Source organism: Gymnoscopelus microlampas (genome assembly GCF_963454915.1).
Source record: "Gymnoscopelus microlampas genome assembly, chromosome: 6".
NCBI classification, from domain to species: Eukaryota; Metazoa; Chordata; class Actinopteri; order Myctophiformes; family Myctophidae; genus Gymnoscopelus; species Gymnoscopelus microlampas.
Genome location: NC_139943.1, coordinates 2,934,607 through 2,956,126, shown reverse-complemented (window position 1 = coordinate 2,956,126; position 21,520 = coordinate 2,934,607). Strand labels below are relative to the sequence as shown.

The window sequence follows — 21,520 nt, the reverse complement described above, 5'->3', positions numbered from 1 at the left end:
CACATTCATAATAAGCTTCCAATTCTGCTTTATTCCATCTTGGTGTACGACTCCACCTGCTGGTGAGAATGGAGCATCAACATTGTTATTCTCTGCCAGACCGAAGCCTGTATGGGATGATTGATTGATTGATTGATTGATTGATTGCTTGCTTGCTTGCTTGGTTGATTGATTGATTGATTGATTGATTGATTGATTGATTGAATACTTTATTTGCAGTTTGTAAAACAAAAAGCACAGGAAAGTACTCAATACAAGGTCTGCTAAGAAGATTATACCCAAGAAAGCGCTATGACTTGTTTCCATTGGAGTCCATTGTATTCAATTAATCGAAACATGAAATGACAGACAAATATACAATACTACGCAAAAACATTAATAATAATTGGGATGATTTTATTATGTTTTCGCATTGAACATTTTCTGTTTGTATGGTTTGTAGACAAATAATAATTTACAAAGCATATTATTGGAATACACAGAGAAATGACTGACAATGACCAGCAGGCTACCACTAATTAAAATAATGTTGATAATGCAACTAGAAAATACTGTGTGTGTGTGTGTGTGTGTGTGTGTGTGTGTGTGTGCGTGCGTGCGTGCGTGCGTGCGTGCGTGCGTGCGTGCGTGCGTGCGTGCGTGCGTGTGTGTGTGTGTAACACAATGGTCAATGGCTGTGTGCAAATTCAGATCAATTGCTCCAGACTCAGAGGAGAATCGGGCAGAAGAGATTTTGGCCTCACCACGATTTTAAATATATAGTATAGATTAATATCTTCTTGGACAGCAACTGCACCTTCTGAAGGTGAACACCTTCTGTTCAAGTGCATTCTCTTTAAGAATACGTATTTGTTTTTCCTTTATTGCTCTCTCTGCTTCTGTTAACATCTCAGTGGTGTAGTGGGTTCCTACATTATCCTCCACCATCGACTCGATTTTCCCCAGCAGCTCAGTGACCTGAGAGGGATCCTTGCTTTTGTTGTCAAAGACATGGTAGCGGTTGTCACAATTGCTGATCAGTTCTTGTAGTTTTGGATTCGCTTTCAAAAAGTCTTCAACTGGTTTACCTGTAAGCAGGTCACCACCAGTGAGGAGAACCATGGTGTATTCGTTTGACATTGGACCAAATACCTCCTGAATCATTTCCACAGATTTCTGATCCTCGTCTGTGAAGCTTCCCAGTCTAATCACAACCAGGAAAACATGAGGACCAGGAGCAGCTAAACAAATACACTGTTTGATCTCATGAATGACTCTGTCGTTATTAAATCTGGTGTGAGACAATCCTGCCGTGTCAACAACAGAGATGTTTCTACCATCCACTACTGCTCTGACCTTCTTACAGTTTATTGCCAGAGATGCAGGCGCACATTCAGATTCAAATGCTTCACGACCCAGGATGGTGTTTCCAGCGGCGCTCTTTCCAACTCCAGTCTTTCCAACCAGCACCACCCGAAATTCTTCAATGATATGGAAAAAAACAGATATGATTACATTCATACTGTCTGTGTGTGTGTGTGTGTGTGTGTGTGTGTGTGTGTGTGTGTGTGTGTGTGTGTGTGTGTGTGTGTGTGTGTGTGTGTGTGCGTGCGTGCGTGCGTGCGTGCGTGCGTGCGTGCGTGCGTGCGTGCGTGCGTGCGTGCGTGCGTGCGTGTGTGTGTGAGGGAGTACGTACCTGTCGAATTCATTTCTGTCTTGTGTTTTTGTTACTCTGTAAGAGAGGGCGGTATGATTATAGCAACAGATATTCTTATAAGACAGATGATGTTCTAAATGCAGCAACAGTAGAATAACAGAATAATAGACTCTTTATACTGTAAACAGGGGAGTCGTCTTATAAGAGTGGTACTTCTTAAAAGTTACAAATGCTCCAAAGCCTCAAAATTTAAAAAAAGATAACATTTCGGCCTTTTCCGTAATAATAAATTGTTTTATTTAGCATATTGTCAATTATGTTCATGTTATCCTCGACAGACAACTATTGCAGGACATTTGACATGCATGATGATGAAGTAGTAGAAGTTACGGAACTTGACATTAATTTCCATCACTCACCTGAAGACAGGAAAAGTATTAGACGGCCCTCCTGATCGTTGTAGTGGTTCTTTAACTGTGTATTGATTGCAGGGAGAACCTATCAGTGGAAATAAGTGTGATAGGTAAGTCATTGAGTAATAACACCTCTCACATTTAGGCTTCATTACGCACCACCTGCTTGGTTTGTATTGTGTGGAAACAAACAGTAACTTGTGTTTGGAAAAGTTACTGTGTGTCTCAAATGGACAATACTTGAACTGAGTTTAGGATAGCTAACTACATCACACAACTTCATGCCTCTAGGAAATTACATTACTGTTGACATTACTCACTGACATTGCGAACTCTTCATTAATTTAGATTTGATTCATACATTTTTCCTGTTTGACATTTCTCAATTATGCCTGTGGATATAACTGTCAATTTATTGCACAGTATTTGATACTATATTGCATTGAGTTAGGTCATGGAATCTAAAGCTAGTTATGAGTTTGGATGATTTGTGTGGTAATGAAGCATAATGTAGCCTGTACACTAATTATATGCTGAATGCTGTTCTTGTAAGTTTTTGTAATAGCTTGTTTAATTAGAACTTTGGTGCCCAATAGATTTTCACATAAAATCAACACTGCCATACATTGTTTGTCAATGGCAATCATCATAGACAAACTACAATTGCACAGTTCCTTTTTTTTGTCAAAGTAGAGTCCTCCCAGTTTCAAACATGAATACATGATACTTGATTAACTAACTGCAACAAATCAGTGTCTGTCTGATCTTTAGTAGATGGGAAAAAAGGAAAATGTAGGTCAATTGACTACCATGCATCTAGAATCTGCATTTATTGATTTGCGATCTTTTCATGTCTATAAGTGACCAGTAATTATGATACTCGAAAAAGTCTATACTAAATTATTTATAATGTGCTATAATTATTGTTATAAAGCATTATGTGTATTTATTTATTTATGAGTTCTCATACAGTGTTATTTAGATGATAGTGCATTTTAAAGTATGTTTACTGTATACGGTATTGTAGACAGGATTCATAGGAAGTGTCACCGGTTAGGTCACACTTTCCCATCTGCATGTTACGAAAAGATATAAGAGGTCTCAGTGTCTTACCTGTTTCAATGTGTAAATCCTGATGTAGGTCTGGAGAGACAGAGGAAAGACAGGCTATGAAGGTTCATCAACATAGACCAGCTCACTCACTTACTCTTCTCTGGTGTCTCCCTGTCTTTTTATATATTTCAGTGTGCAATTCCTTCAGTGGATCAGAGATCTATCTGTATTGTTTACATGAAGAGAGGCCGTTCATTATAAATGCTGTGAAGGGATTATGTGACCTGATTAGGCAAAGTCACATTTGCATCAAGGAAGATACTGTGACAGCAAAGTAGGAATAACACAATGAAGGATTGATCTAATCAAGGTTCAAGAGTTAACTATACTGTAACTTCATTTATTTGGATATCTGTCACGGTCTGAGTCAGGGCAGGATTGTAGGACCGAAGTGCAGGAGAGACAGAGGCCAACAGGTCAGTTTAAAGGGTTTATTAACTCAAAGGTAGGACTACAAACAGGAACTGAAACAATGAGCAAACTACACGCAACATAAGACAATGAACAAGTAAGTACAAAGTGCAAACACAGGCTTAAATAGACAGGGAAATAATAAGACACAGGTGAACTGAACAGACAATCAACACTGGGATAGGCTGAGGGACTAAGAGGACACAGGAGGAGAACATGACTAATCAACAGGGAGGTGAGACAAGACAGGTAACAGTAACTAGGCACAACAGGAAACAATACTACAAAATAAGGTTCAGAACATCAGCAGGGCAACAACAACAGAGTAACAGAATAACAAGACTACATGCAGAACAGAACAAAGGCCTAATAAGTCCAAGACCTTACAGAACAGGCCTAAAGTGTCCACGACCATATAAGGGCAATGGCGGTCTAAATAATAACATCAAAGTCCACGGCCCGAGGAGCGGACCGTGACAGATATCTATATCTGTACATACATACATACATACATACATACATACATACATACATACAGTACATGTATACAATTTTAAGATTCAAATGTAGTTCTATTTGAGATCTCAACTAATATTATCCTGTTAGACCTTCTTGAGGTCTCTTCTTCTCTCAGGTTCTTGTAGGATCTAAGAGCAAAAGTTCTTCTTCATGAGTCTTAATCCTCTGGAGTCGGTCATACCAGCCCCAACACGGACAGTCATTTTGTATTTTAAAACAAATTCATACACAACATTGGGGGGTAGGTTAAGACTTAGACAGGGGCCATTTTCGAATTCCAGTCTCCTGAAGGTGTATCTTTAGGGCAGTTTTGAAAGTGAGTAGGGTTTTACACTCCTTTACTCCTTTTGGTAGGGCATTCCACATTTGTGTTGAGTATTATGAGAACGAGTTCATTCCCATAAACACATAAACGCTAATAATAAGCTGAGATTTGATGAAATTGAAAAACGGACTTTGCAGTTGCGTTCAGATGGTAATGGTCAATGGTCAAAAGTGCAAATGCAGACCAATTGCTCCAGCCACTGAGGAGAACCGGGCACACATTTTTTCTCTCACGACGGCCACAGAGGTTTGTTAAGTTATAGGAAGATTAAATTACATTAAATGACATTACATTACAATTACATTGAAATATGGAGATACAAGGTTTCTTCCTGACAGCGACAATATGCACACAACCATCAGCACAAATCTTTATCCTAATAAGGAGGACATAAATACACGTTGTTCTTTCTTTTATGCTCTTTAATACCACAAAGCTCACAGCAAAGTTGGTCAACCAGCCCAGAGCAGAGTGCTAGTCATAAAAGGGTAGTGGCTAGAACATGGCTCATTTGCTTGTCCGAATATAACACTGTAATGCCTTTCAAGAAGGCCAAACAAGGCAGCACTGGTAGTAGGCCTCAAATTAAAGCCACGATACATCAAAATAACATATAAGAGTTTGGGCTTCATAACACCACATAGTACAAATATGAATTGCCTCAAAAACAGTAATGACATCATTGTTGATTAGTATTTGTATGATTACTGAATTGAGGAATGGTAGTACAAATGTAATGAGATTACAGTAAGGCCTCACACTCATCACGACAAATCAGATATACTGTTAGTCTTATGTTAAAAGGCATGGCAAATAACAGAATACATCACAGAGAAAATATAATCCAATTTCAATATATAAATACAGCAGTAGATATAATTCACTAACCGCATATATACAATAACAAATAATAATATATAATCAATATACTTCAACAAAAGTGGGCTTTAGGTTAAGTGACTATTAATAGCACACAATAATTCATAGTTTCGAATACAACGCTGAAAGTTGCGATGCGTTGTGAACTTGTCGATCTGCTATTTTCTGTGAAAGCTTTCTCCACAATAACAGAAAATGCACTAGTATAGAGCCCTGAGGGACTGCGGTCAACCATATAGGGTTTAAATTGTTAACCCCTAACTGCTCCCCGACACTGTATTAAGAGTTACCAATCATTTAGCTGGGGACCCCCTGGCACTGGGCTAAAGCTAAATCTTTCTCTCACACACACACACACACACACACACACACACACACACACACACACACACACACACACACACACACACACACACACACACACACACACACACACACACACACACACACACACACACACACACACACACACTGTATAGTGCTTTGCCCAAGGCCAACCAAGTGCTGATGAGCATCATTGGTGCGATATCAGAAAATAGAACCCATAACCGTTCCAGCTATTAAAGCAAAGTTACGGTATAATTCGTTGAGCAACGCAATATGACACTGCAGGTGTCATATTGTCTCACCCCTACACTACCACCACACCAAGGCAAGCTGCTGCCCAACATAATGGTACATTCATGTTATCAAGTACACAGTAGATGTGTTATCTGTTACTGTACTTTAGAAGCAAGTGCTGGCCTTCAGACAAATACGGGCAAGATTTCAGTGGTGGAAAGTGACTAAGTACATTCACTTAAGTACTGTACTTGAGTACAATTTTGAGGTAGTTTTACTTTACTTTAATATTTTTTCAATACTTTATACTTCTGCTCCAATACATCTCAGAGGCAAACATTGTACTTTTTACAAGTACTTTGTATACACTTTTATTGTAGCAAGAGTATTTCTACATTGTGGTATTAATACTTTGAAGAGAAAAAAAAAGCAGAGTAGGCTACTTCCTCCACCACTGCAAGATTTTAACGTGGTTAATAATTCTCCTTGGATTTTGATATCTCTAAATCAACAGGAGAACGCAGTGGCTGTATACCCTCAGCAGCTCCTACCAACCACTACCACTACTACTGCTACTACTGCTGCTCAACCACCAGACAGGCATATTCATACTGTAAGCATGCTGCCTTACTGCTACGTTATACTCCTGCTTATGAGCAGTCACAGTGGCTGGACGCGCAAATCCGAGCCCTACCTGGAGCAGGCGGATCAGGGCCTGTTCAGAGGCTCTGACAGGTACGACTTTGCCATGGTGGTCCCGGCCACACACATGGAATGCTTCTGGCACTTTGCCCACCAGAGTGGAAACTTCTACCTGACCTACATGGTGAGACAGACTTCAGTTCACTCACAACACACTGATAGATGCACTCCTAGTCGTAATGGTAGTGTTTTGTTTCTGTTGGATGGAAACCCTCATTTATCTCCAAAACTGTAACTTTTCAGGGTTCAAATTCGAAAACAGCAAAAGTAGCAGATCTACAAGCTCTAAACGCGTCGCTTCGCGCCGCGTTTAGAGCTTGCAGATCTGCTATTTTTGATACTTTTGTGTGATGTGGTAGAATTATCAAGTAGGGCATTAAAGGTAGGGTAAGTGATATTTTTTGGTTAAAACAAAAAGTATTTTGTTAAAAGGTTAAAGCACTATGTTCTGATAGTAGTCATTGCTATATTTGCGTCTCCCCGTCTCTCCAGCTCTTTAATAAACATAAAATACATTTTCCGGTAGGTGTCAAAATCTCAGCCAATCAGGAGAAAGTACCCATTTTTAAGCTTCATTTTTATAGTGTTCCAGTTCCAATTGTGTCTGCTCATTTCTTAGTGTCATCACTTCACATTTCACTTGTTTAATCTGTATCCTGATTCAGTTCTCTATCCTGATAGGATAAGATTGGAAATGAAACTGAAACTGACACGAAAATGCATTTCTGTTTTATAAAGAGCTGGAGAGACAAGGAGACTCCTTTTACTGAACAAACACTAGTCTATAGCAATGAGTACTATCAGAATATAGAGCTATTTAGCACTATTTTAACCAAAGAAAATCACTTACCCTACCTTTAATTAACGAAAAAATTGGGGAAGAAAGTTAGAATATGGAGATGGGAGGTTTTTGCCCGACAGCAACGATTTGTATTATCATCATCGTTGCCTATATTATGAGGGATAATTCAATTAAGCACTTGAGCCCTACTGTATAACGCCCCTATTCTGGGGCACACATTCAACGCAGATGCTGATCTACGAGTTGTGAGCTTTTGGAGATTTGGGCTATTTGTGTAGAGTGAAAACAGGAGGGGACCTAGTACAGAGCCCTGGGGGACTCTGATTCAACTAAGTAGGCCTATATAGGGGGTGTGTAAGTGGTTAATGTCTTACACTTTCTGTATTTGGCTGTCACTGTGAGCCAGAGTGACTTGTAGTCTACTGCAACGGTAGGATTTATCAAAATTCCCCAAAAATAAAAGTAACTCCATAAGTAGCAAGCGTACCAAGCTCTGAATAATCATTATTTTCATGATATTTGAAGGTGTGCTGACAAGCATTTGCATTGAGTATAGTCAGATTGTACCCACACGACTTTACAAAAAATAATACTGTTCTTATCAGCCTGACCTTCAAAGTGAACGAGCACTGCCCTTTCTATGGCTACAGCCTTTGAAGATTAAGGGCCATATTTTTGCCGGTGCCTTACCCATTATCCATAAACTTCTTTATTTTTTTTATTTTTTTTACTATTTTTAAAAACATTTTCAAATACTTCAACTATAAGGCCCCTATTCCCGAACGGCTGTGAACAAATAGTATTTGTGCGTGTGCGTGTGTGTGTGTGTGTGTGTGTGTGTGTGTGTGTGTGTGTGTGTGTGTGTGTGTGTGTGTGTGTGTGTGTGTGCGCGCGCGTGTGTGTGTGTGTGTGCAGGTACAGTGGGTGACAGGGATGGCCACGGACAAGCGTCTCATGGTGTCGATCACGTCACCAGATGGTTTCCTCGTAACAACATCCAATGATGCTATTGGTACAATCAACTTTGAGACCAAAGAGACAGGTACAGTAGTACTTACAGCAGCCTCCTGTTTCATTACACCATGTCTAATGAGACCAAAGAGACAGGTACTAATAGCATCTGTCGTTGTGCAACAAAGTATATATGGCTTAACACTTGAAGCCTAGCATCGCTAATCTGGGCATGTAGTATTTCACATTCTGTGAAAATATTCAATCCACAAGAGCGTGTACAGTAGATCGGCTATTTTCGGCGAAGTGTAGAAGGGAAAAAGGAGGTACAAGAGTCTTGAACCAGTCTCCTCCTTGTCTGACGGCATCTTCCACCTTCCAGGATTCTACCAGATGTGTCTTGGTAACTTCCACAACAAGTTCGGGGGCGTGAGGGTCTTTCTAAACTTCGGCGTCTACTACAAGGGCTTTGAGGAGACCAAGAAACAGATGGAGAAGGAAGGAGCAGAGCTCAACAGCACGTTGTCCGGTATTGAGGTTAGTGATTACATTATTTTGTCAATGTGAACTGAATCCAGCAAATAAAAGAGTCATTTCTTCATTGAAAGCTCTATAAAAAGTAATTCTGTCCAATCTGTATGGTGGAGTATGTTTGTTTTTTTGATTGAATACTTTATTAACAGTTTGCAAATAGTACAGTGGTACGATTATACAATGGTGCTAAAAGGATGACACAAAAAGCCCTGAGGGCTTTGTTATTTCCATTGTGGTCCTGTGTACAATTCATAGAGAATGTTAATGCAATATACCTTTGGTCTCCCTGCTCTTCTACTGAGACATTTAGATCCTGTGTCTAGGTTGGACACAACCTGTTTCTGGTTTGACACACATTTTGACCTGAAACACTTTCATGGGCCTTGAACTAACTAGTTTTTAGTTTTTGTTTGACTAATTGGATGTCATCTTTGTTCAGTTGAGCACCCTGAAGTTGCAGAACCAGATCATCCACATGTGGCGATACTACAACTACGCTCGAATGAGGAGAGGGTCCGACCACTACCTCCTGCTGTCCAACAACAGCTATGTGATGTGGTGGTCCGCGGCCCAGAGCGTGGCCATCGTTCTGTCTGGATGCCTGCAGCTCTTCTGCCTCAAGAGGCTGTTCCACACGGACACCCAGAGACCTAAATGCTGAGACCAGACACTGGAGTGGACATGTCCAGGCCTTTCTGCCCTTCTGGCTTTCTTCTAGACCAGCGGTTCTCAACCTTTTCAGTCTGCAACCCCCCAAAATAATCATATTTGAACTGGGGACCACCCTGATACGCATTTGGAATTGTAAGAGTAGAGGCATTCAATTTAGTTTGACTCGGTTCCACAGATAAATATTGTGAAAATTGCAGATCTACAAGTTTGAGCTTTTTTCAAAAAACATTCCTCTTTCTTATATTTATTACTTTCACAGTATAGTTTGTTGATTACTTTTGATGCAGTAATGGACTTTTTTTTGTGGAGGTATTAAAAATGTCTTAAAAGTCTTTAAATTGTCACTTCACTGTCATCTATGGACCCCCCAAAATCATGTGGGGACCCCCCTGGGGGTCCCGACCCACACGTTGAGAAACACTGTTCTAGACCAGCTATTCCCAACCTGTGGGCCGTGAGGTTGTTGCATGTTGTCCCCCAAATAATTGACAAAATACTAACATTTTAATGATAAAGAATGTATGTAAAAATAAATCACTTTTAAAACTGAATTTTCATTGTGATACTGATAAATAAACTACTTGATCCAGGCAAATAAACAGGCTTGCTCTCTCTTTCTTTCTTTCTTTCTTCCTTTCACTCTCACTCTCACATATACACACACACACACACATATATATATATGTATATATATGTGTGTGTGTGTGTGTGTGTGTGTGTGTGTGTGTGTGTGTGTGTGTGTGTGTGTGTGTATATATATATATATATATATATTTATTTATTTTTTTCTTTTCTTTTTTTTTTTAAACACACAGACACACACTAAAGAGTGTACAGTGCAATACCCCAGCATAACCAACAACCCAGATGTTAGAATAGGACCCTGTTATTGTGCGGCACCAGTCGGCCAGCCCCGCAATAACACTACGTGTAGGCTGTACAAGGAAAAAGGAAAAAAAAACAAGAGGAAGTGTAGTTTCTCACAGCAGATGCAAGCAGCAACCACAGAGCTGCATGAACATCTCCTTCTGCTGGAAACTTTATCCAACATTTTGTTCAACTTCTTTGTCTTTGACTCTCGTCTGTGATACCGTCAAGCCTTAAGGTAAGATATTTTCTCTGTTTGACTGATTAAAAGCACATGTGATAAAGACTAGAGACTTGGGCCTATGCCATCGGTGTGCCGTAGCCTATGTACTGTATCACTCACCAGGAAACCCCTTTTTATTGCCTATTATTACAACATCATATATTGGTAGTGTGCATAAATACTCATCAGTTTTACCACATGACTTAAACAGACTTTCTTGTGTCTTAAACATTGTAGTTTATTTATTATGATAATATGACATACAGTATGGGTCATATTGCTCTATTGAGAGAAGCATGTGAACATATTCAAATATGTGTTGTTACATGTACCCTATGTATAACACTGAGACAATGTCACATTCTGTGGTTTCACTTGAAGTAAAAGTATAGAGAAAAAGTTGTTTAGTTGATACTTGAAATAGAAAGTGAAAGTGTTTAAGTGACACATCTGGCCCTGCTGGAACAATCCTGTGAATGTAGATGAGTACATACTGCCATCTAGAGGCAAATCAGCACGACATTTAATGCCAGTACATAATATGCAACCTAGAATAACACTATGTGGATATTTGGTGGTAGAAAATGGGATACTGCATGGTGTTGATGTGAATGGGACAAAAAGAAGAATAAAACCTTAAAACTAAGCTGCAAACAGCCTCCATCTCACCCTGTCCTCTGTCTCCTCTTCTGTCACACTAACTAACTTCATGTCCTCTTTCACTACATCCATACATCTTTGGTCTTCCTCTAGGGCCTCCTGCCTGGCAGTTCCAACCTCAGCATCCTTCTACCGATATACTCACTATACTGTACATGTCCAAACCATCTCAGTCTGGCCTCTCTGGCTTTATCTCCAAAACATCTAATATAACATGCACTGTCCTCTGATGTACTCGTTCCTGATCCTATCCATCCTCGTCGCTCCCAGAGAGAACCTCAACATTTTAGTCTCTGCATGCTACCTCCAGCTCTGCTTCCTGTATTTTACCATACAACATGGCTGGTCTCACCTATACTGTCACCTTTCAAATAACTGAATTTCACCTTCGCCTTTCACCAATTATTTTTTATTTCATTTACATGTATCTTCCCCTGGCCTATAAGCATCATTGGGTTAATAAACTACTGCCTATACAATAGGTGGAAATATACTGTACATGTTAATTCTTGTATAGAGGTAAAATACCAATCCTCTTATCTACACCATGCACTTACCAGACACTCACACCAGCATGTATGTATTTACATATGTATTTACAATGTTTGGTATACATGCAGTTGTTTGCACATACAGTACAAGCTGATCAGTATATGCAGTACATACAGACAGACAGTAACACAATGTATAGGTACAGTATGCATTTGTAACTTTGTTCATCATCACAACAGGACTAAATTCCCTCTTTGCTTGTCAGCTGTGCCTCATCCATTCCAGAGGAGACCATGGCTTCTTCCACTCAGGTAGATACTCAAGGTTTTCTGGCAAATATAGCAAGTCAAAATAAGGTGCACCTTGATTACATGTTATTGTTATGCTTGATACATACAAGTTATGCAACTTCTTTTTTACAGGAACCCTCTGTGAAAATACTGAAAAAGAACAAGATGAAACTTGCCAGTTGGCTCCGCACAGATTTCCAGTACATTCTGCAGCATGCACACTCTGGAGACCTTGTTGATGACAGAGTGTATCAACGACTGAAGAATAAAGCACTGCCAGAAGAAGATGCTTGTATTGACCTTATTGATTCATTGGTGTCTAGAGGAGATGGACCTTCATCTGCCTTCCTTGAACTTCTCAAAGATCCAGAGATTCACAACACTTATAATGAAGAACTCAAGGACTGGATTCTTTCTCTCGAGCTGCCAGGTAATAAAAAAAAAAGGTGAAATCTTTGTGCTGTCTTCTTTTTTTTTTAAACGATTGGCTACTCTAATAATAATAATAATAATAATAATAATAATAATAATAATAATTAATAATAATAATACTCTTTATGCCAGGTGGGGGTAGCTAACAGTAATGGGTACCTTTTCATCGAAAGCTATCAAATATTGTATTTTTTTCCTCTCACTTATCTAATCTCAATCTTTTTTCTCATCTCCTCACCATAAAAAATGGTTGCTATAACCAGAACATTGTAGAACCCATGCCTCCATCCATCAGGCACACACTGGGACAATAAAATCACAGAGGTCATTACATAGAAATGATAAACACAATGAGCAACAAAGACCTTAAAAACAAAACCACACACATAAAAACACATATTTTGTTCCTGCAAAGATCAACATTATCGTGATTAACACCTGTGAATACATTATTAAGTTAAATAAGTCTTATAATGTTATCCAGCAACTAATACAATACTTTGATGTTTTAAATTAGAATAGTGTAATATGTAAATATGCACATCACTGGTTTTGCACTTAAATCTCATTTTAATGATGTTGAGGACATAATAAACATTATGTTGCTGTGTGTGTGTGTGTGTGTGTGTGTGTGTGTGTGTGTGTGTGTGTGTGTGTGTGTGTGTGTGTGTGTGTGATTTCGACCCCTGTAACATCACAGAAGTGAATGTCAGTCCTATACACGTCATTCAAACAGGATTTGGGTCCATTAAACAACAATTGCAACATTAATCATGTGTAAACACTAACAGCGCAACAATTGATTGATTGATAGAATACTTTATTAGTTGTTTGCAAAAAAAAAGGAGAGGAAATTACAGTTCAAATACAATACGGTCAAATAAGGTCTGCTAAGAGGATTTTAAACCCAAGAAAGCATGTGCCCTGTTTCCATTGGGTACCTTTGCACTCAATTCATCGAAACATTTAATGACAGACAAATAACAAAGGCTTTCAATTCTCTCCTCCACAGGACCAACTGAACCACAGAGACCAAACATCAGCCTTTCTGTTGCAGGTAAATTATATATCTATATCTATCTATCTATCTATCTATCTATCTATCTATCTATCTATCTATCTATCTATCTATCTATGTATCTATCTATCTGTCTATCTATCTATCTATCTATCTATCTGTCTATCTATCTATCTGTCTATCTGTCTATCTGTCTATCTATCTGTCTATCTGTCTATCTGTCTGTCTGTCTGTCTGTCTGTCTGTCTGTCTGTCTGTCTGTCTGTCTGTCTGTCTGTCTGTCTGTCTGTCTGTGTGTGTGTTGTAAATATATATCTTCTTATAATCTTATACAGTTTATTTATTACAGTATGTTATCTTTTCATTTCCTTAAAGACAAAGGGCATTTCTTCCTGAAGAATCAGGGGGCGCTGGTCAGCAGAGTCAAGAATGTGGGGCCCATCGTTGATGACATGAAAAGTGAAGGTGGTTTACAAGAGGAAATGGCCGCCAGCATCCGTGCTCAAAACACCCCCCAAGAACGTATGAGGAGGATCCTTGAAAGTACGAACAGCAACAGGGCAAGAGAGGCCCTGTTCAAAGCCCTTCTCGAGCATGAACCCGGAGTCATGGAGGACTTACTTGGATAAAACCACCGGAGGAATTCTGAAAAATGTCAAACATGTCGTACATCTGATACAAAAGATTCAGTTGATTCAGTCAGACAGACAGACAGACAGACAGACAGACAGACAGACAGACAGACAGACAGACAGACAGACAGACAGACAGACAGACAGACAGACAGACAGACAGACGCGCACACATACTTGACATTTGTAATTTCCTATTGATTCTGTTTGGTCAGTATTCCAGCATTATTTTCCTGTTAACAGACCAGTATTCTCAACAGACAGCTGTCTTACCTTACATTACTGCAGATCTTGTCACCTGGTAAAATTATGTTTGAAAACAAGGTTTTGATTTTGTTTGTTAGTAGCTGTGGATTAATTTGGATTACGTATTATGAGCCGGTCATTCATTTGTTTGTTTGTACCCAATGTGTAACAGGTTTGCTACTGCATAAGGTTGTTCAAATGTATTATCATGTGTACAACATAACATAATATGGTGCGTGTCACAGATTGATTTTGAAATTAACGTATTGGGTCTGCATTTCATCCATGTAACTAACTTGATATAAATTGAATTGAATCAATGTCCAGTCCATACTGCCAGGATTATTTCAATGGTAAAAAGGCCCACCATGCTAAAAATAAAACCAGTAACCAAGTTACAGCCTTCCTTTTATGGACTTTTTTCTTTATTGTTTCATATTTAGTTTGTGCCGATAATCAATTAACTATAATTGGACCTATACCACTTAATCCATATATAGCAACATAATGTGTCATCACGATGCAATCCGATGTTAGTTATTCAGGCTATTGTCACTATTTATTGTACAAGGAGTATATAGGCTTAAGTGGTTAAGATGTTAAAAAACAAAACACAATCTTGTGTGTGTGCATGCATGTGTGGGGGGTCTCATCTTGTGTCAGATGTAAGAGTGAGCTCCAAGGAAAAAAGGTTGTGAACCAGTGATCTAGTACACAGGAAGGGCTTAGGGAAGAATGTCTAAACCACCTAAGCAGAAATCACCTATAGACAATCACAGTGATCAATACACAGACATATTTAAAGACTGAATGCAACGCTATGACTATTATACTAAGTACTGTGTAGATAATCACCATAATACAACATACAGTACATACTGTACGTATATTATTAACATACAAAATACTGTACATGATTGAAAAGTGTATGGCAAGAAACAATTCAACACCAAGTCCTCATTTAGTCCGTTGAGGAATTCCAATATGAGTCCAATATGCTTCTATATGAGAGTAAGTGGTCCCTGTCTCCTTTTCTTTTCAAGGAATTCACCACCTCAACGCTCTGAAATCTCAGCCTACAGATCTCATGTTCCGTCTATTAGGCAGAAATCGACATGCTTATATGGGAAGTTGTGACATGATCCAAAAAAAATCAGGGAAAATACATTTTAATTGTACACCTACAGTTCAAGAGTTATTGGCCAAAATGTTGGCTGGTATAGCGCCACCGTGAGACCAATTTGAAACATCTTGGGTGGAGTGACCTTGACCTACTGGCTGCGTGCACATGATATTTGGTCCAATGTCATTTTGATTATGCAAGCTCTTCATGGTACACAGGTATAGTTGCAGCTTTGAAAAATAAGCAACAAACTTCACAAAATAAAGTAGTTAGGGTTATCCTAAAACTCCACCCCAGAACACACCTTCTCTCTGCTTATTTCAATAGCCTCAAGTGTCTCAGGGTAGATGAAAGAGTTTCATTAATAAAACTGTGTATGGTCCACAGGATACGAAACAAGGTCACTCCGAGATATCTTCATAATTACTTCTCTTTAATGACGTTCATAATCATTTCACAAGACGTAACGCCACCAACCTTGTACCTGTACATTTTAGTAGCTGTATGGGAACAAACTCCTTTTTATACTCTGCAGCTGTAAGGTGGAAACTATCAGCTATCAGTATCAGCTCCCCTATCATCTTTAAAGGGATATTTCGCTTTCAAAACAAATTTGGGTCATTTTATCGTTACTCAGACTTTTGTGAGCCCCCCAGACAGTTTTTAAGTTGCTCGATTCAGTATTTAGATATTTGATATCTAAACATTGTCAATAAAAATATCAATCAATCAATCAGTCGAGTTCTCTAGTAGCCGTTTTTGTATTTATTTATTAAATAATAGCACTCCAGCAGTTGCTGGAGTGCTATTATTTACGACCTTTCACCGTTGTTTCAGCACACACTTGCGTGTCTGTGCGTGCCTTTGAGACTGCATTCCCGTGTGACTGTCTGTCACAGGCTCAGTAGTCCACTGTAGTATCCTAACATAGCATGTTGCTTTATTGTTGTTGGTAAGTGATATTTAAACCACTGTTCTTTAAACCCCAAAACAGAACACAACCACAAGGTCAAAAGTACAATATAAGAGTTTATTTGCCAAAATAGCACTGAGGTCAAAAGTACTTTAACAGTTTATTTGCCAAAATAGTAGTACTGTTAAAAAATAGAAAACAATGTCGAATAGCTGAACTGACTGCTAGGATAGAGAAAACATAGTTAAACAGTACACTATAAAATTATAGGAAAAAACAGAGATATTGTTGGCTACAAAGGAAACATGTTCCCAAACTAGACCTGCTTTACTGAGTCATAACTGGAGACATACATAAGCCTCGTGAGTTTCTTTTTCACATTCTCTTTAACTGGAGAAGCACTGTTATGCCTGTAACACTTTGATTACAGGTTGTGTTGGAAAGGATGAGCTTCCAAAGACATTTAACAAACATTACAATATTCCACGTGTCCTCTCTCATAACACATTTCGCTGGAGACCCCCTGGAACCCCCTCAAGGACCCCTGGCGATCCCCGTACCACACTTTGAGAACCACTGCTGCAAAGCTCCATTCAGGGCCTGAAATCTATTATGATGTGTGCACTCTTAACTGTCCCCAAATTAAATCCCCTTACTCTAGTGATACATTAAAAAAGCAACATGGCATTACGTCAGTAAAAGGAGTTCCTTTTTTAGAAGTGATTTCTGTTGGAATGTGTGTTCTCATACATTATGTTTCTGGTGTGCGCATATATTATGTATACGACCAGATTCTCTTGTGGCGCTGTGCGCTTGTATTACAGGATATACGTGCTGATGACGTGTATTGTATGTGACGAGTGTGTTTTGCGCGCGCACTTTGTGATCTACAGCGAAAGAGACAACAATGCTGTGTGATGATAAGAGAAATAAAACTACAGTAAACTAAGATCTTGTGTCTGACTATTCCTCAAAATGGCTAGCGAAGCTGGAAGTCTAACAGGTTATGGGCCCAGGCGTGATGCAGGAGGAAGGTGGCAAAGATTAGTCTTTGATGGGAACGAAGACAACTACGAACTTTGGGAGGTAAAATTCCTTGGTCATATGAGGATGAGAGGTCTAAAAGACACGATCCTCTCCACCGTTGATCGTGATGATCATGACACAGAAATGAATGAAGAATGCTACGCAGAATTGATCCAATATCTCGACGACAGAAGCCTGTCGTTGGTAATGAGAGAAGCGGCTGATGACGGCAGAAAAGCCCTACAAATCCTACGGAACCACTACGCCAGCCACGGTAAACCCAGAATTATTGCACTATACACTGAACTGACGTCGCTAAGAAAAGAACATGAAGAGACCGTGACAGACTACATACTCCGAGCTGAAAAGACGGTAACGGCATTAAGAAATGCAAAAGAAATAATCAGTGATGGACTGATAATAGCCATGATCCTGAAAGGACTCCCAGAACCATACAAGCCATTCGTCATTCATGCGACACAGAGCAGTGAGGAGATAACGTTCACCGAATTCAGAAGCAAACTGCGGAGCTACGAAGAGACAGATAAGTTCGACAACAAAACAAAAACGGACAATGTGATGAAGGTAAATGTGTCATCTGTAACTTGCTATAGATGCGGAAAGATTGGGCATTTTGCAAGAGACTGCCGCCAAAAGGGAACACAACAGACCCAACATGCAAATACATGGTGCAGTTTTCATAAGAGCTCAACACACAGCGATGAGACGTGTAGGACAAAACACACGCACAAAGATGAAGCAAAACAGGCTGCAGAGGGCAGAGACGTCCACAAAGAAGAACAACAAACTTTTGTATTCAAGGCTAGCCAAGAGCTGCTACCAGACAACATTAAGAAAAATGGTCTCATGGTAGACTGTGGAGCAACATCCCACATCATAACAGAGAAAAACAACTTCAAGAGATTCGACAGGACATTCAACCCAAATCTACACTTCATGGAACTGGCGGATGGAACCAGGACGAACAACGTGGCATTGGAGCGAGGCGACGCAGAGGTGACACTTCAGGACATCGAGGGACGAGACGTCGTGGTCACACTGAAGAAGGCCTTGTTCATACCATCCTACCCACAGAGCATCATTTCAGTGGAGGCTGTGGCAAATGATGGAGCCAAAGTGATCTTCCAAAAGGGACAGAATGAACTGATAACCAGAGATGGGACAGTCTTCCGCATAGAGGAGCAGGAGAGACTGTACTACGTGAAAACGGTAATTAATCAAGAACACTGGGTTGATGATTCAGTGAATGATATATTAAATAGTGACAAAGTGAACCTCACTTGTGATGTCAAAACATGGCATGAAATTTTGGGACACTGTAATATTGATGATGTGTTGAAATTACCAGATGTGGTAGAAGGTATGAAAATCACAGGAAATACCAAACTAGACTGCAATGTCTGTACTGAGGGAAAATTTACTAATAACAGAAATAGGAAAATGGATGCTAAAGCTAAAACACCACTGGAGTTGGTACATACTGACTTGGCAGGCCCCATTGACCCAACTGGTCAAGATGGACATAAATATGCCATTTCATTTACAGATGATTTTTCTGGGGCAGTAGCTGTTTATTTCATTAAAAATAAAAGTGATGCAACACTGGCCACAAAGAAATTCTTATCAGACAGTGCCCCTTTTGGTTCTGTAAAATGTATCAGATCAGATGGTGGAGGAGAATACACAGGGGATGCTTTCCAGTCCCTATTAAGAGATAGAGGTATAAGGCATGAGACATCGTGTCCTTACTCTCCACACCAAAATGGTACTGCGGAGAGACAGTGGAGGACCCTTTTTGAAATGGGAAGGTGCCTTCTATTAGAAAAGGGATTGCCAAAAATATTGTGGCCTTATGCTGTTCAGAGTGCAGCACATATCCGCAACCAACACATTCTCACTCCCAACTAGTCACTTAATGAAGAACCGTCAGTAGCCCCTAAACGTCCGATTATGAAGGTCCTGGTTCCCCTAAAAGTCCGATTTTGCAGTCCTGGTTATTTCTCCCTAACGCCCTAAAAAGTCCAAACGGGACTATGTCGTTTGCGCATGCGCAAATGAACGTTCAACATAGTGTGGTGGATGTGGTGGATTGCTCCATTTACAACGCTAACGTCCAGGTCATAAACGATCAGATTTCAAATATGAAGTGCTTAACTAAAGGCCACGGATGTTATAATTGTGTACGTTCCAGCTTGAGTACCCATATCTTCCGTATTGTTCAATAAAAAGCCTTTTAATCCGATCGACGGCCATTTTCTCCGTCTTTTCATCAGCTTTCAACTATGCGATCCTATCGGTCGGGAGGTGTATTGCACATTATAACTCTATGCGAAAATGGCCGACGATCGGATTAAAATGCTTTTTATCCAACAATACGGAAGATATGGGTACTCATGCTGAAACGTCGGCATGTATAACATCCTGGGCATTTAGGTAAGCACTTCATATTTGAAATCTGAACGTTTGTGTAGACGTTACAGTTGTAAATTGAGCAATTCATCACACCAGGTTGAAGAATGTCCATGACTGTCATCTTTCAGGCCTACCGCTGATAACCATTAGCACATTGGTTCTCAAAGTGGGGTCCGGGGACCCCCAGGGGTACTTGAGGGGGTTCCAGGGGGTCCCCAGCTAAATGATGGACAGGGACCAAATGGACCCTTATGGGTCTGTAACTCTGAGAGTGTACAAATGTAACCAAATGGACCCTAACAGGTCCATTTGGTTCCATTTGTACACTCTCAGAGTTAAATTAACATTGATTTTACAATATGAATGTGGGTCCCAGAGACCTACATGCCATTAAATGGGGGTCCGTAGCCTAATGCATGTCAAACTGGGGGTCCTTTAAATTAAAATGGTTGAAATCACTGCTAGAGAGCCGTAAAAATCTTCTCTTATGGGGGTCCCTGGCTTATCTTTTGAAATGGGGGTCCGCGGTCTAATAAGTGTCTATTTGGGGGTCCTTGGCACGAAAAAGTTTGAGAACCATTGCATTAGCACATGAAGTCAATTCATTGTTTAATTTCAAATAAGTTTAATTTCACTTATACCACTTCATTCTGTTGATGTTTCTATTTTACTGCTACAGCAATTCATCACAAGGCTTTTTCTTTACTATTTAGCATAAATATAGTCCTGGTTATTTCTCCCTGGTTATTTGCCCCCCCCTCCCCCTTTTTTGTACATACTTTTTATTTTATTTTGATCATGTTTTGTTTTGTTTATATTTCATTATTTTCTCATGACCTTTTTTGTACATAATGGTATATATTTTTTTCCCCCTCTGTATTCTTATGTTGATTTTTGAACTGTTTGGTTGCTACTATATGTCTATGAAATTAATTCAAGGACCCCAATGGAAACAAGCCCGCAAGGACTTTTTTGGCCGGACCTTTTAGACAAAAGCATTATAAATGTAACTGTGTTGTTTTACATTCTTTTGCCTAATAAAAATTTCAATCAATCAATTCAATCAATCAATCCCTAACGCCCTAAAAAGTCCAAACGGGACTATGTGGTTTGCGCATGTGCAAAGGAACGTTCAACATGGTGTGGTGGGTGTGGTGGGGATTGCTCCATTTACAACGCTAACGTCCAGGTCATAAACGATCAGATTTCAAATATGAAGTGCTTAACTAAAGGCCATGGATGTTAAAATGGTGTACGTTCCAGCTTGAGTACCCATATCTTCAGTATTGTTCAATAAAAAGCCTTTTAATCCGATCGACGGCCATTTTCTCCGTCTTTTCATCAGCTTTCAATTATGCGATCCTATCGGTTGGGAGGTGTATTGCACATTATAACTCTATACGAAAATGGCAGCCAATCGGATTAAAATGCTTTTTATTGAACAACACGGAATATACGGGTATTTTTGAGGGATCGTACATAATTTTAACGTCCGTGGCCATGAGGTAAGCACTTTATAGTTGAAATCTAGACGTTCATGTAGATGTACGGGCCGTAAATGGAAAAAGTGCAAACATCAGGTTGAAGTGTCATGATATGAAATCTATCTATCTACATTGGACTGACACAACGTGAGCTAAGAGACGT

The 21,520-nt window shown here is 39.5% G+C and overlaps 3 protein-coding genes across 4 annotated transcripts; 2 read left to right on the top strand and 1 right to left on the bottom strand.

Moving 5' to 3' along the window:
- Positions 1 to 768: 768 nt before the first annotated feature.
- Positions 769 to 1,714, bottom strand: LOC311047946 (GTPase IMAP family member 7-like; the record flags this gene model as incomplete). Its single annotated transcript, XM_084060896.1, has 2 exons — positions 1,676 to 1,714; positions 769 to 1,460 (listed from the first exon to the last, which is right to left on the bottom strand). The coding sequence occupies exons 1-2, from the start codon at positions 1,686 to 1,688 to the stop codon at positions 769 to 771; spliced, it is 705 nt and encodes a 234-aa protein (XP_083917022.1). The 5' UTR covers positions 1,689 to 1,714.
- A 4,182-nt stretch (positions 1,715 to 5,896) lies between these two features.
- LOC311047945 (transmembrane emp24 domain-containing protein 6-like) lies at positions 5,897 to 9,507 on the top strand (the record flags this gene model as incomplete). Its single annotated transcript, XM_084060895.1, has 5 exons — positions 5,897 to 5,971; positions 6,372 to 6,683; positions 8,277 to 8,403; positions 8,695 to 8,849; positions 9,286 to 9,507. The coding sequence occupies 5 exons, from the start codon at positions 5,897 to 5,899 to the stop codon at positions 9,505 to 9,507; spliced, it is 891 nt and encodes a 296-aa protein (XP_083917021.1).
- A 971-nt stretch (positions 9,508 to 10,478) lies between these two features.
- Positions 10,479 to 14,788, top strand: LOC311047166 (uncharacterized protein). Of its 2 annotated transcripts, none has more exons than XM_084059798.1 (5): positions 10,479 to 10,623; positions 12,026 to 12,071; positions 12,183 to 12,480; positions 13,495 to 13,539; positions 13,876 to 14,788. In XM_084059798.1, the coding sequence occupies exons 2-5, from the start codon at positions 12,054 to 12,056 to the stop codon at positions 14,127 to 14,129; spliced, it is 615 nt and encodes a 204-aa protein (XP_083915924.1). In that variant the 5' UTR covers positions 10,479 to 10,623; positions 12,026 to 12,053; the 3' UTR covers positions 14,130 to 14,788. The 2 variants fall into 2 exon arrangements, with proteins under 2 accessions (XP_083915924.1, XP_083915925.1); XM_084059799.1 differs by having other exon boundaries at positions 12,000 to 12,071.
- The last annotated feature ends 6,732 nt before the right edge of the window (positions 14,789 to 21,520 follow it).

Coding starts and splice junctions, on each gene's coding strand:
- LOC311047166 (XM_084059798.1), top strand. Junction 12,481..13,494: donor TCTTTCTCTCGAGCTGCCAG/GTAATAAAAAAA, acceptor TCTCCTCCACAG/GACCAACTGAACCACAGAGA. Junction 13,540..13,875: donor CATCAGCCTTTCTGTTGCAG/GTAAATTATATA, acceptor ATTTCCTTAAAG/ACAAAGGGCATTTCTTCCTG.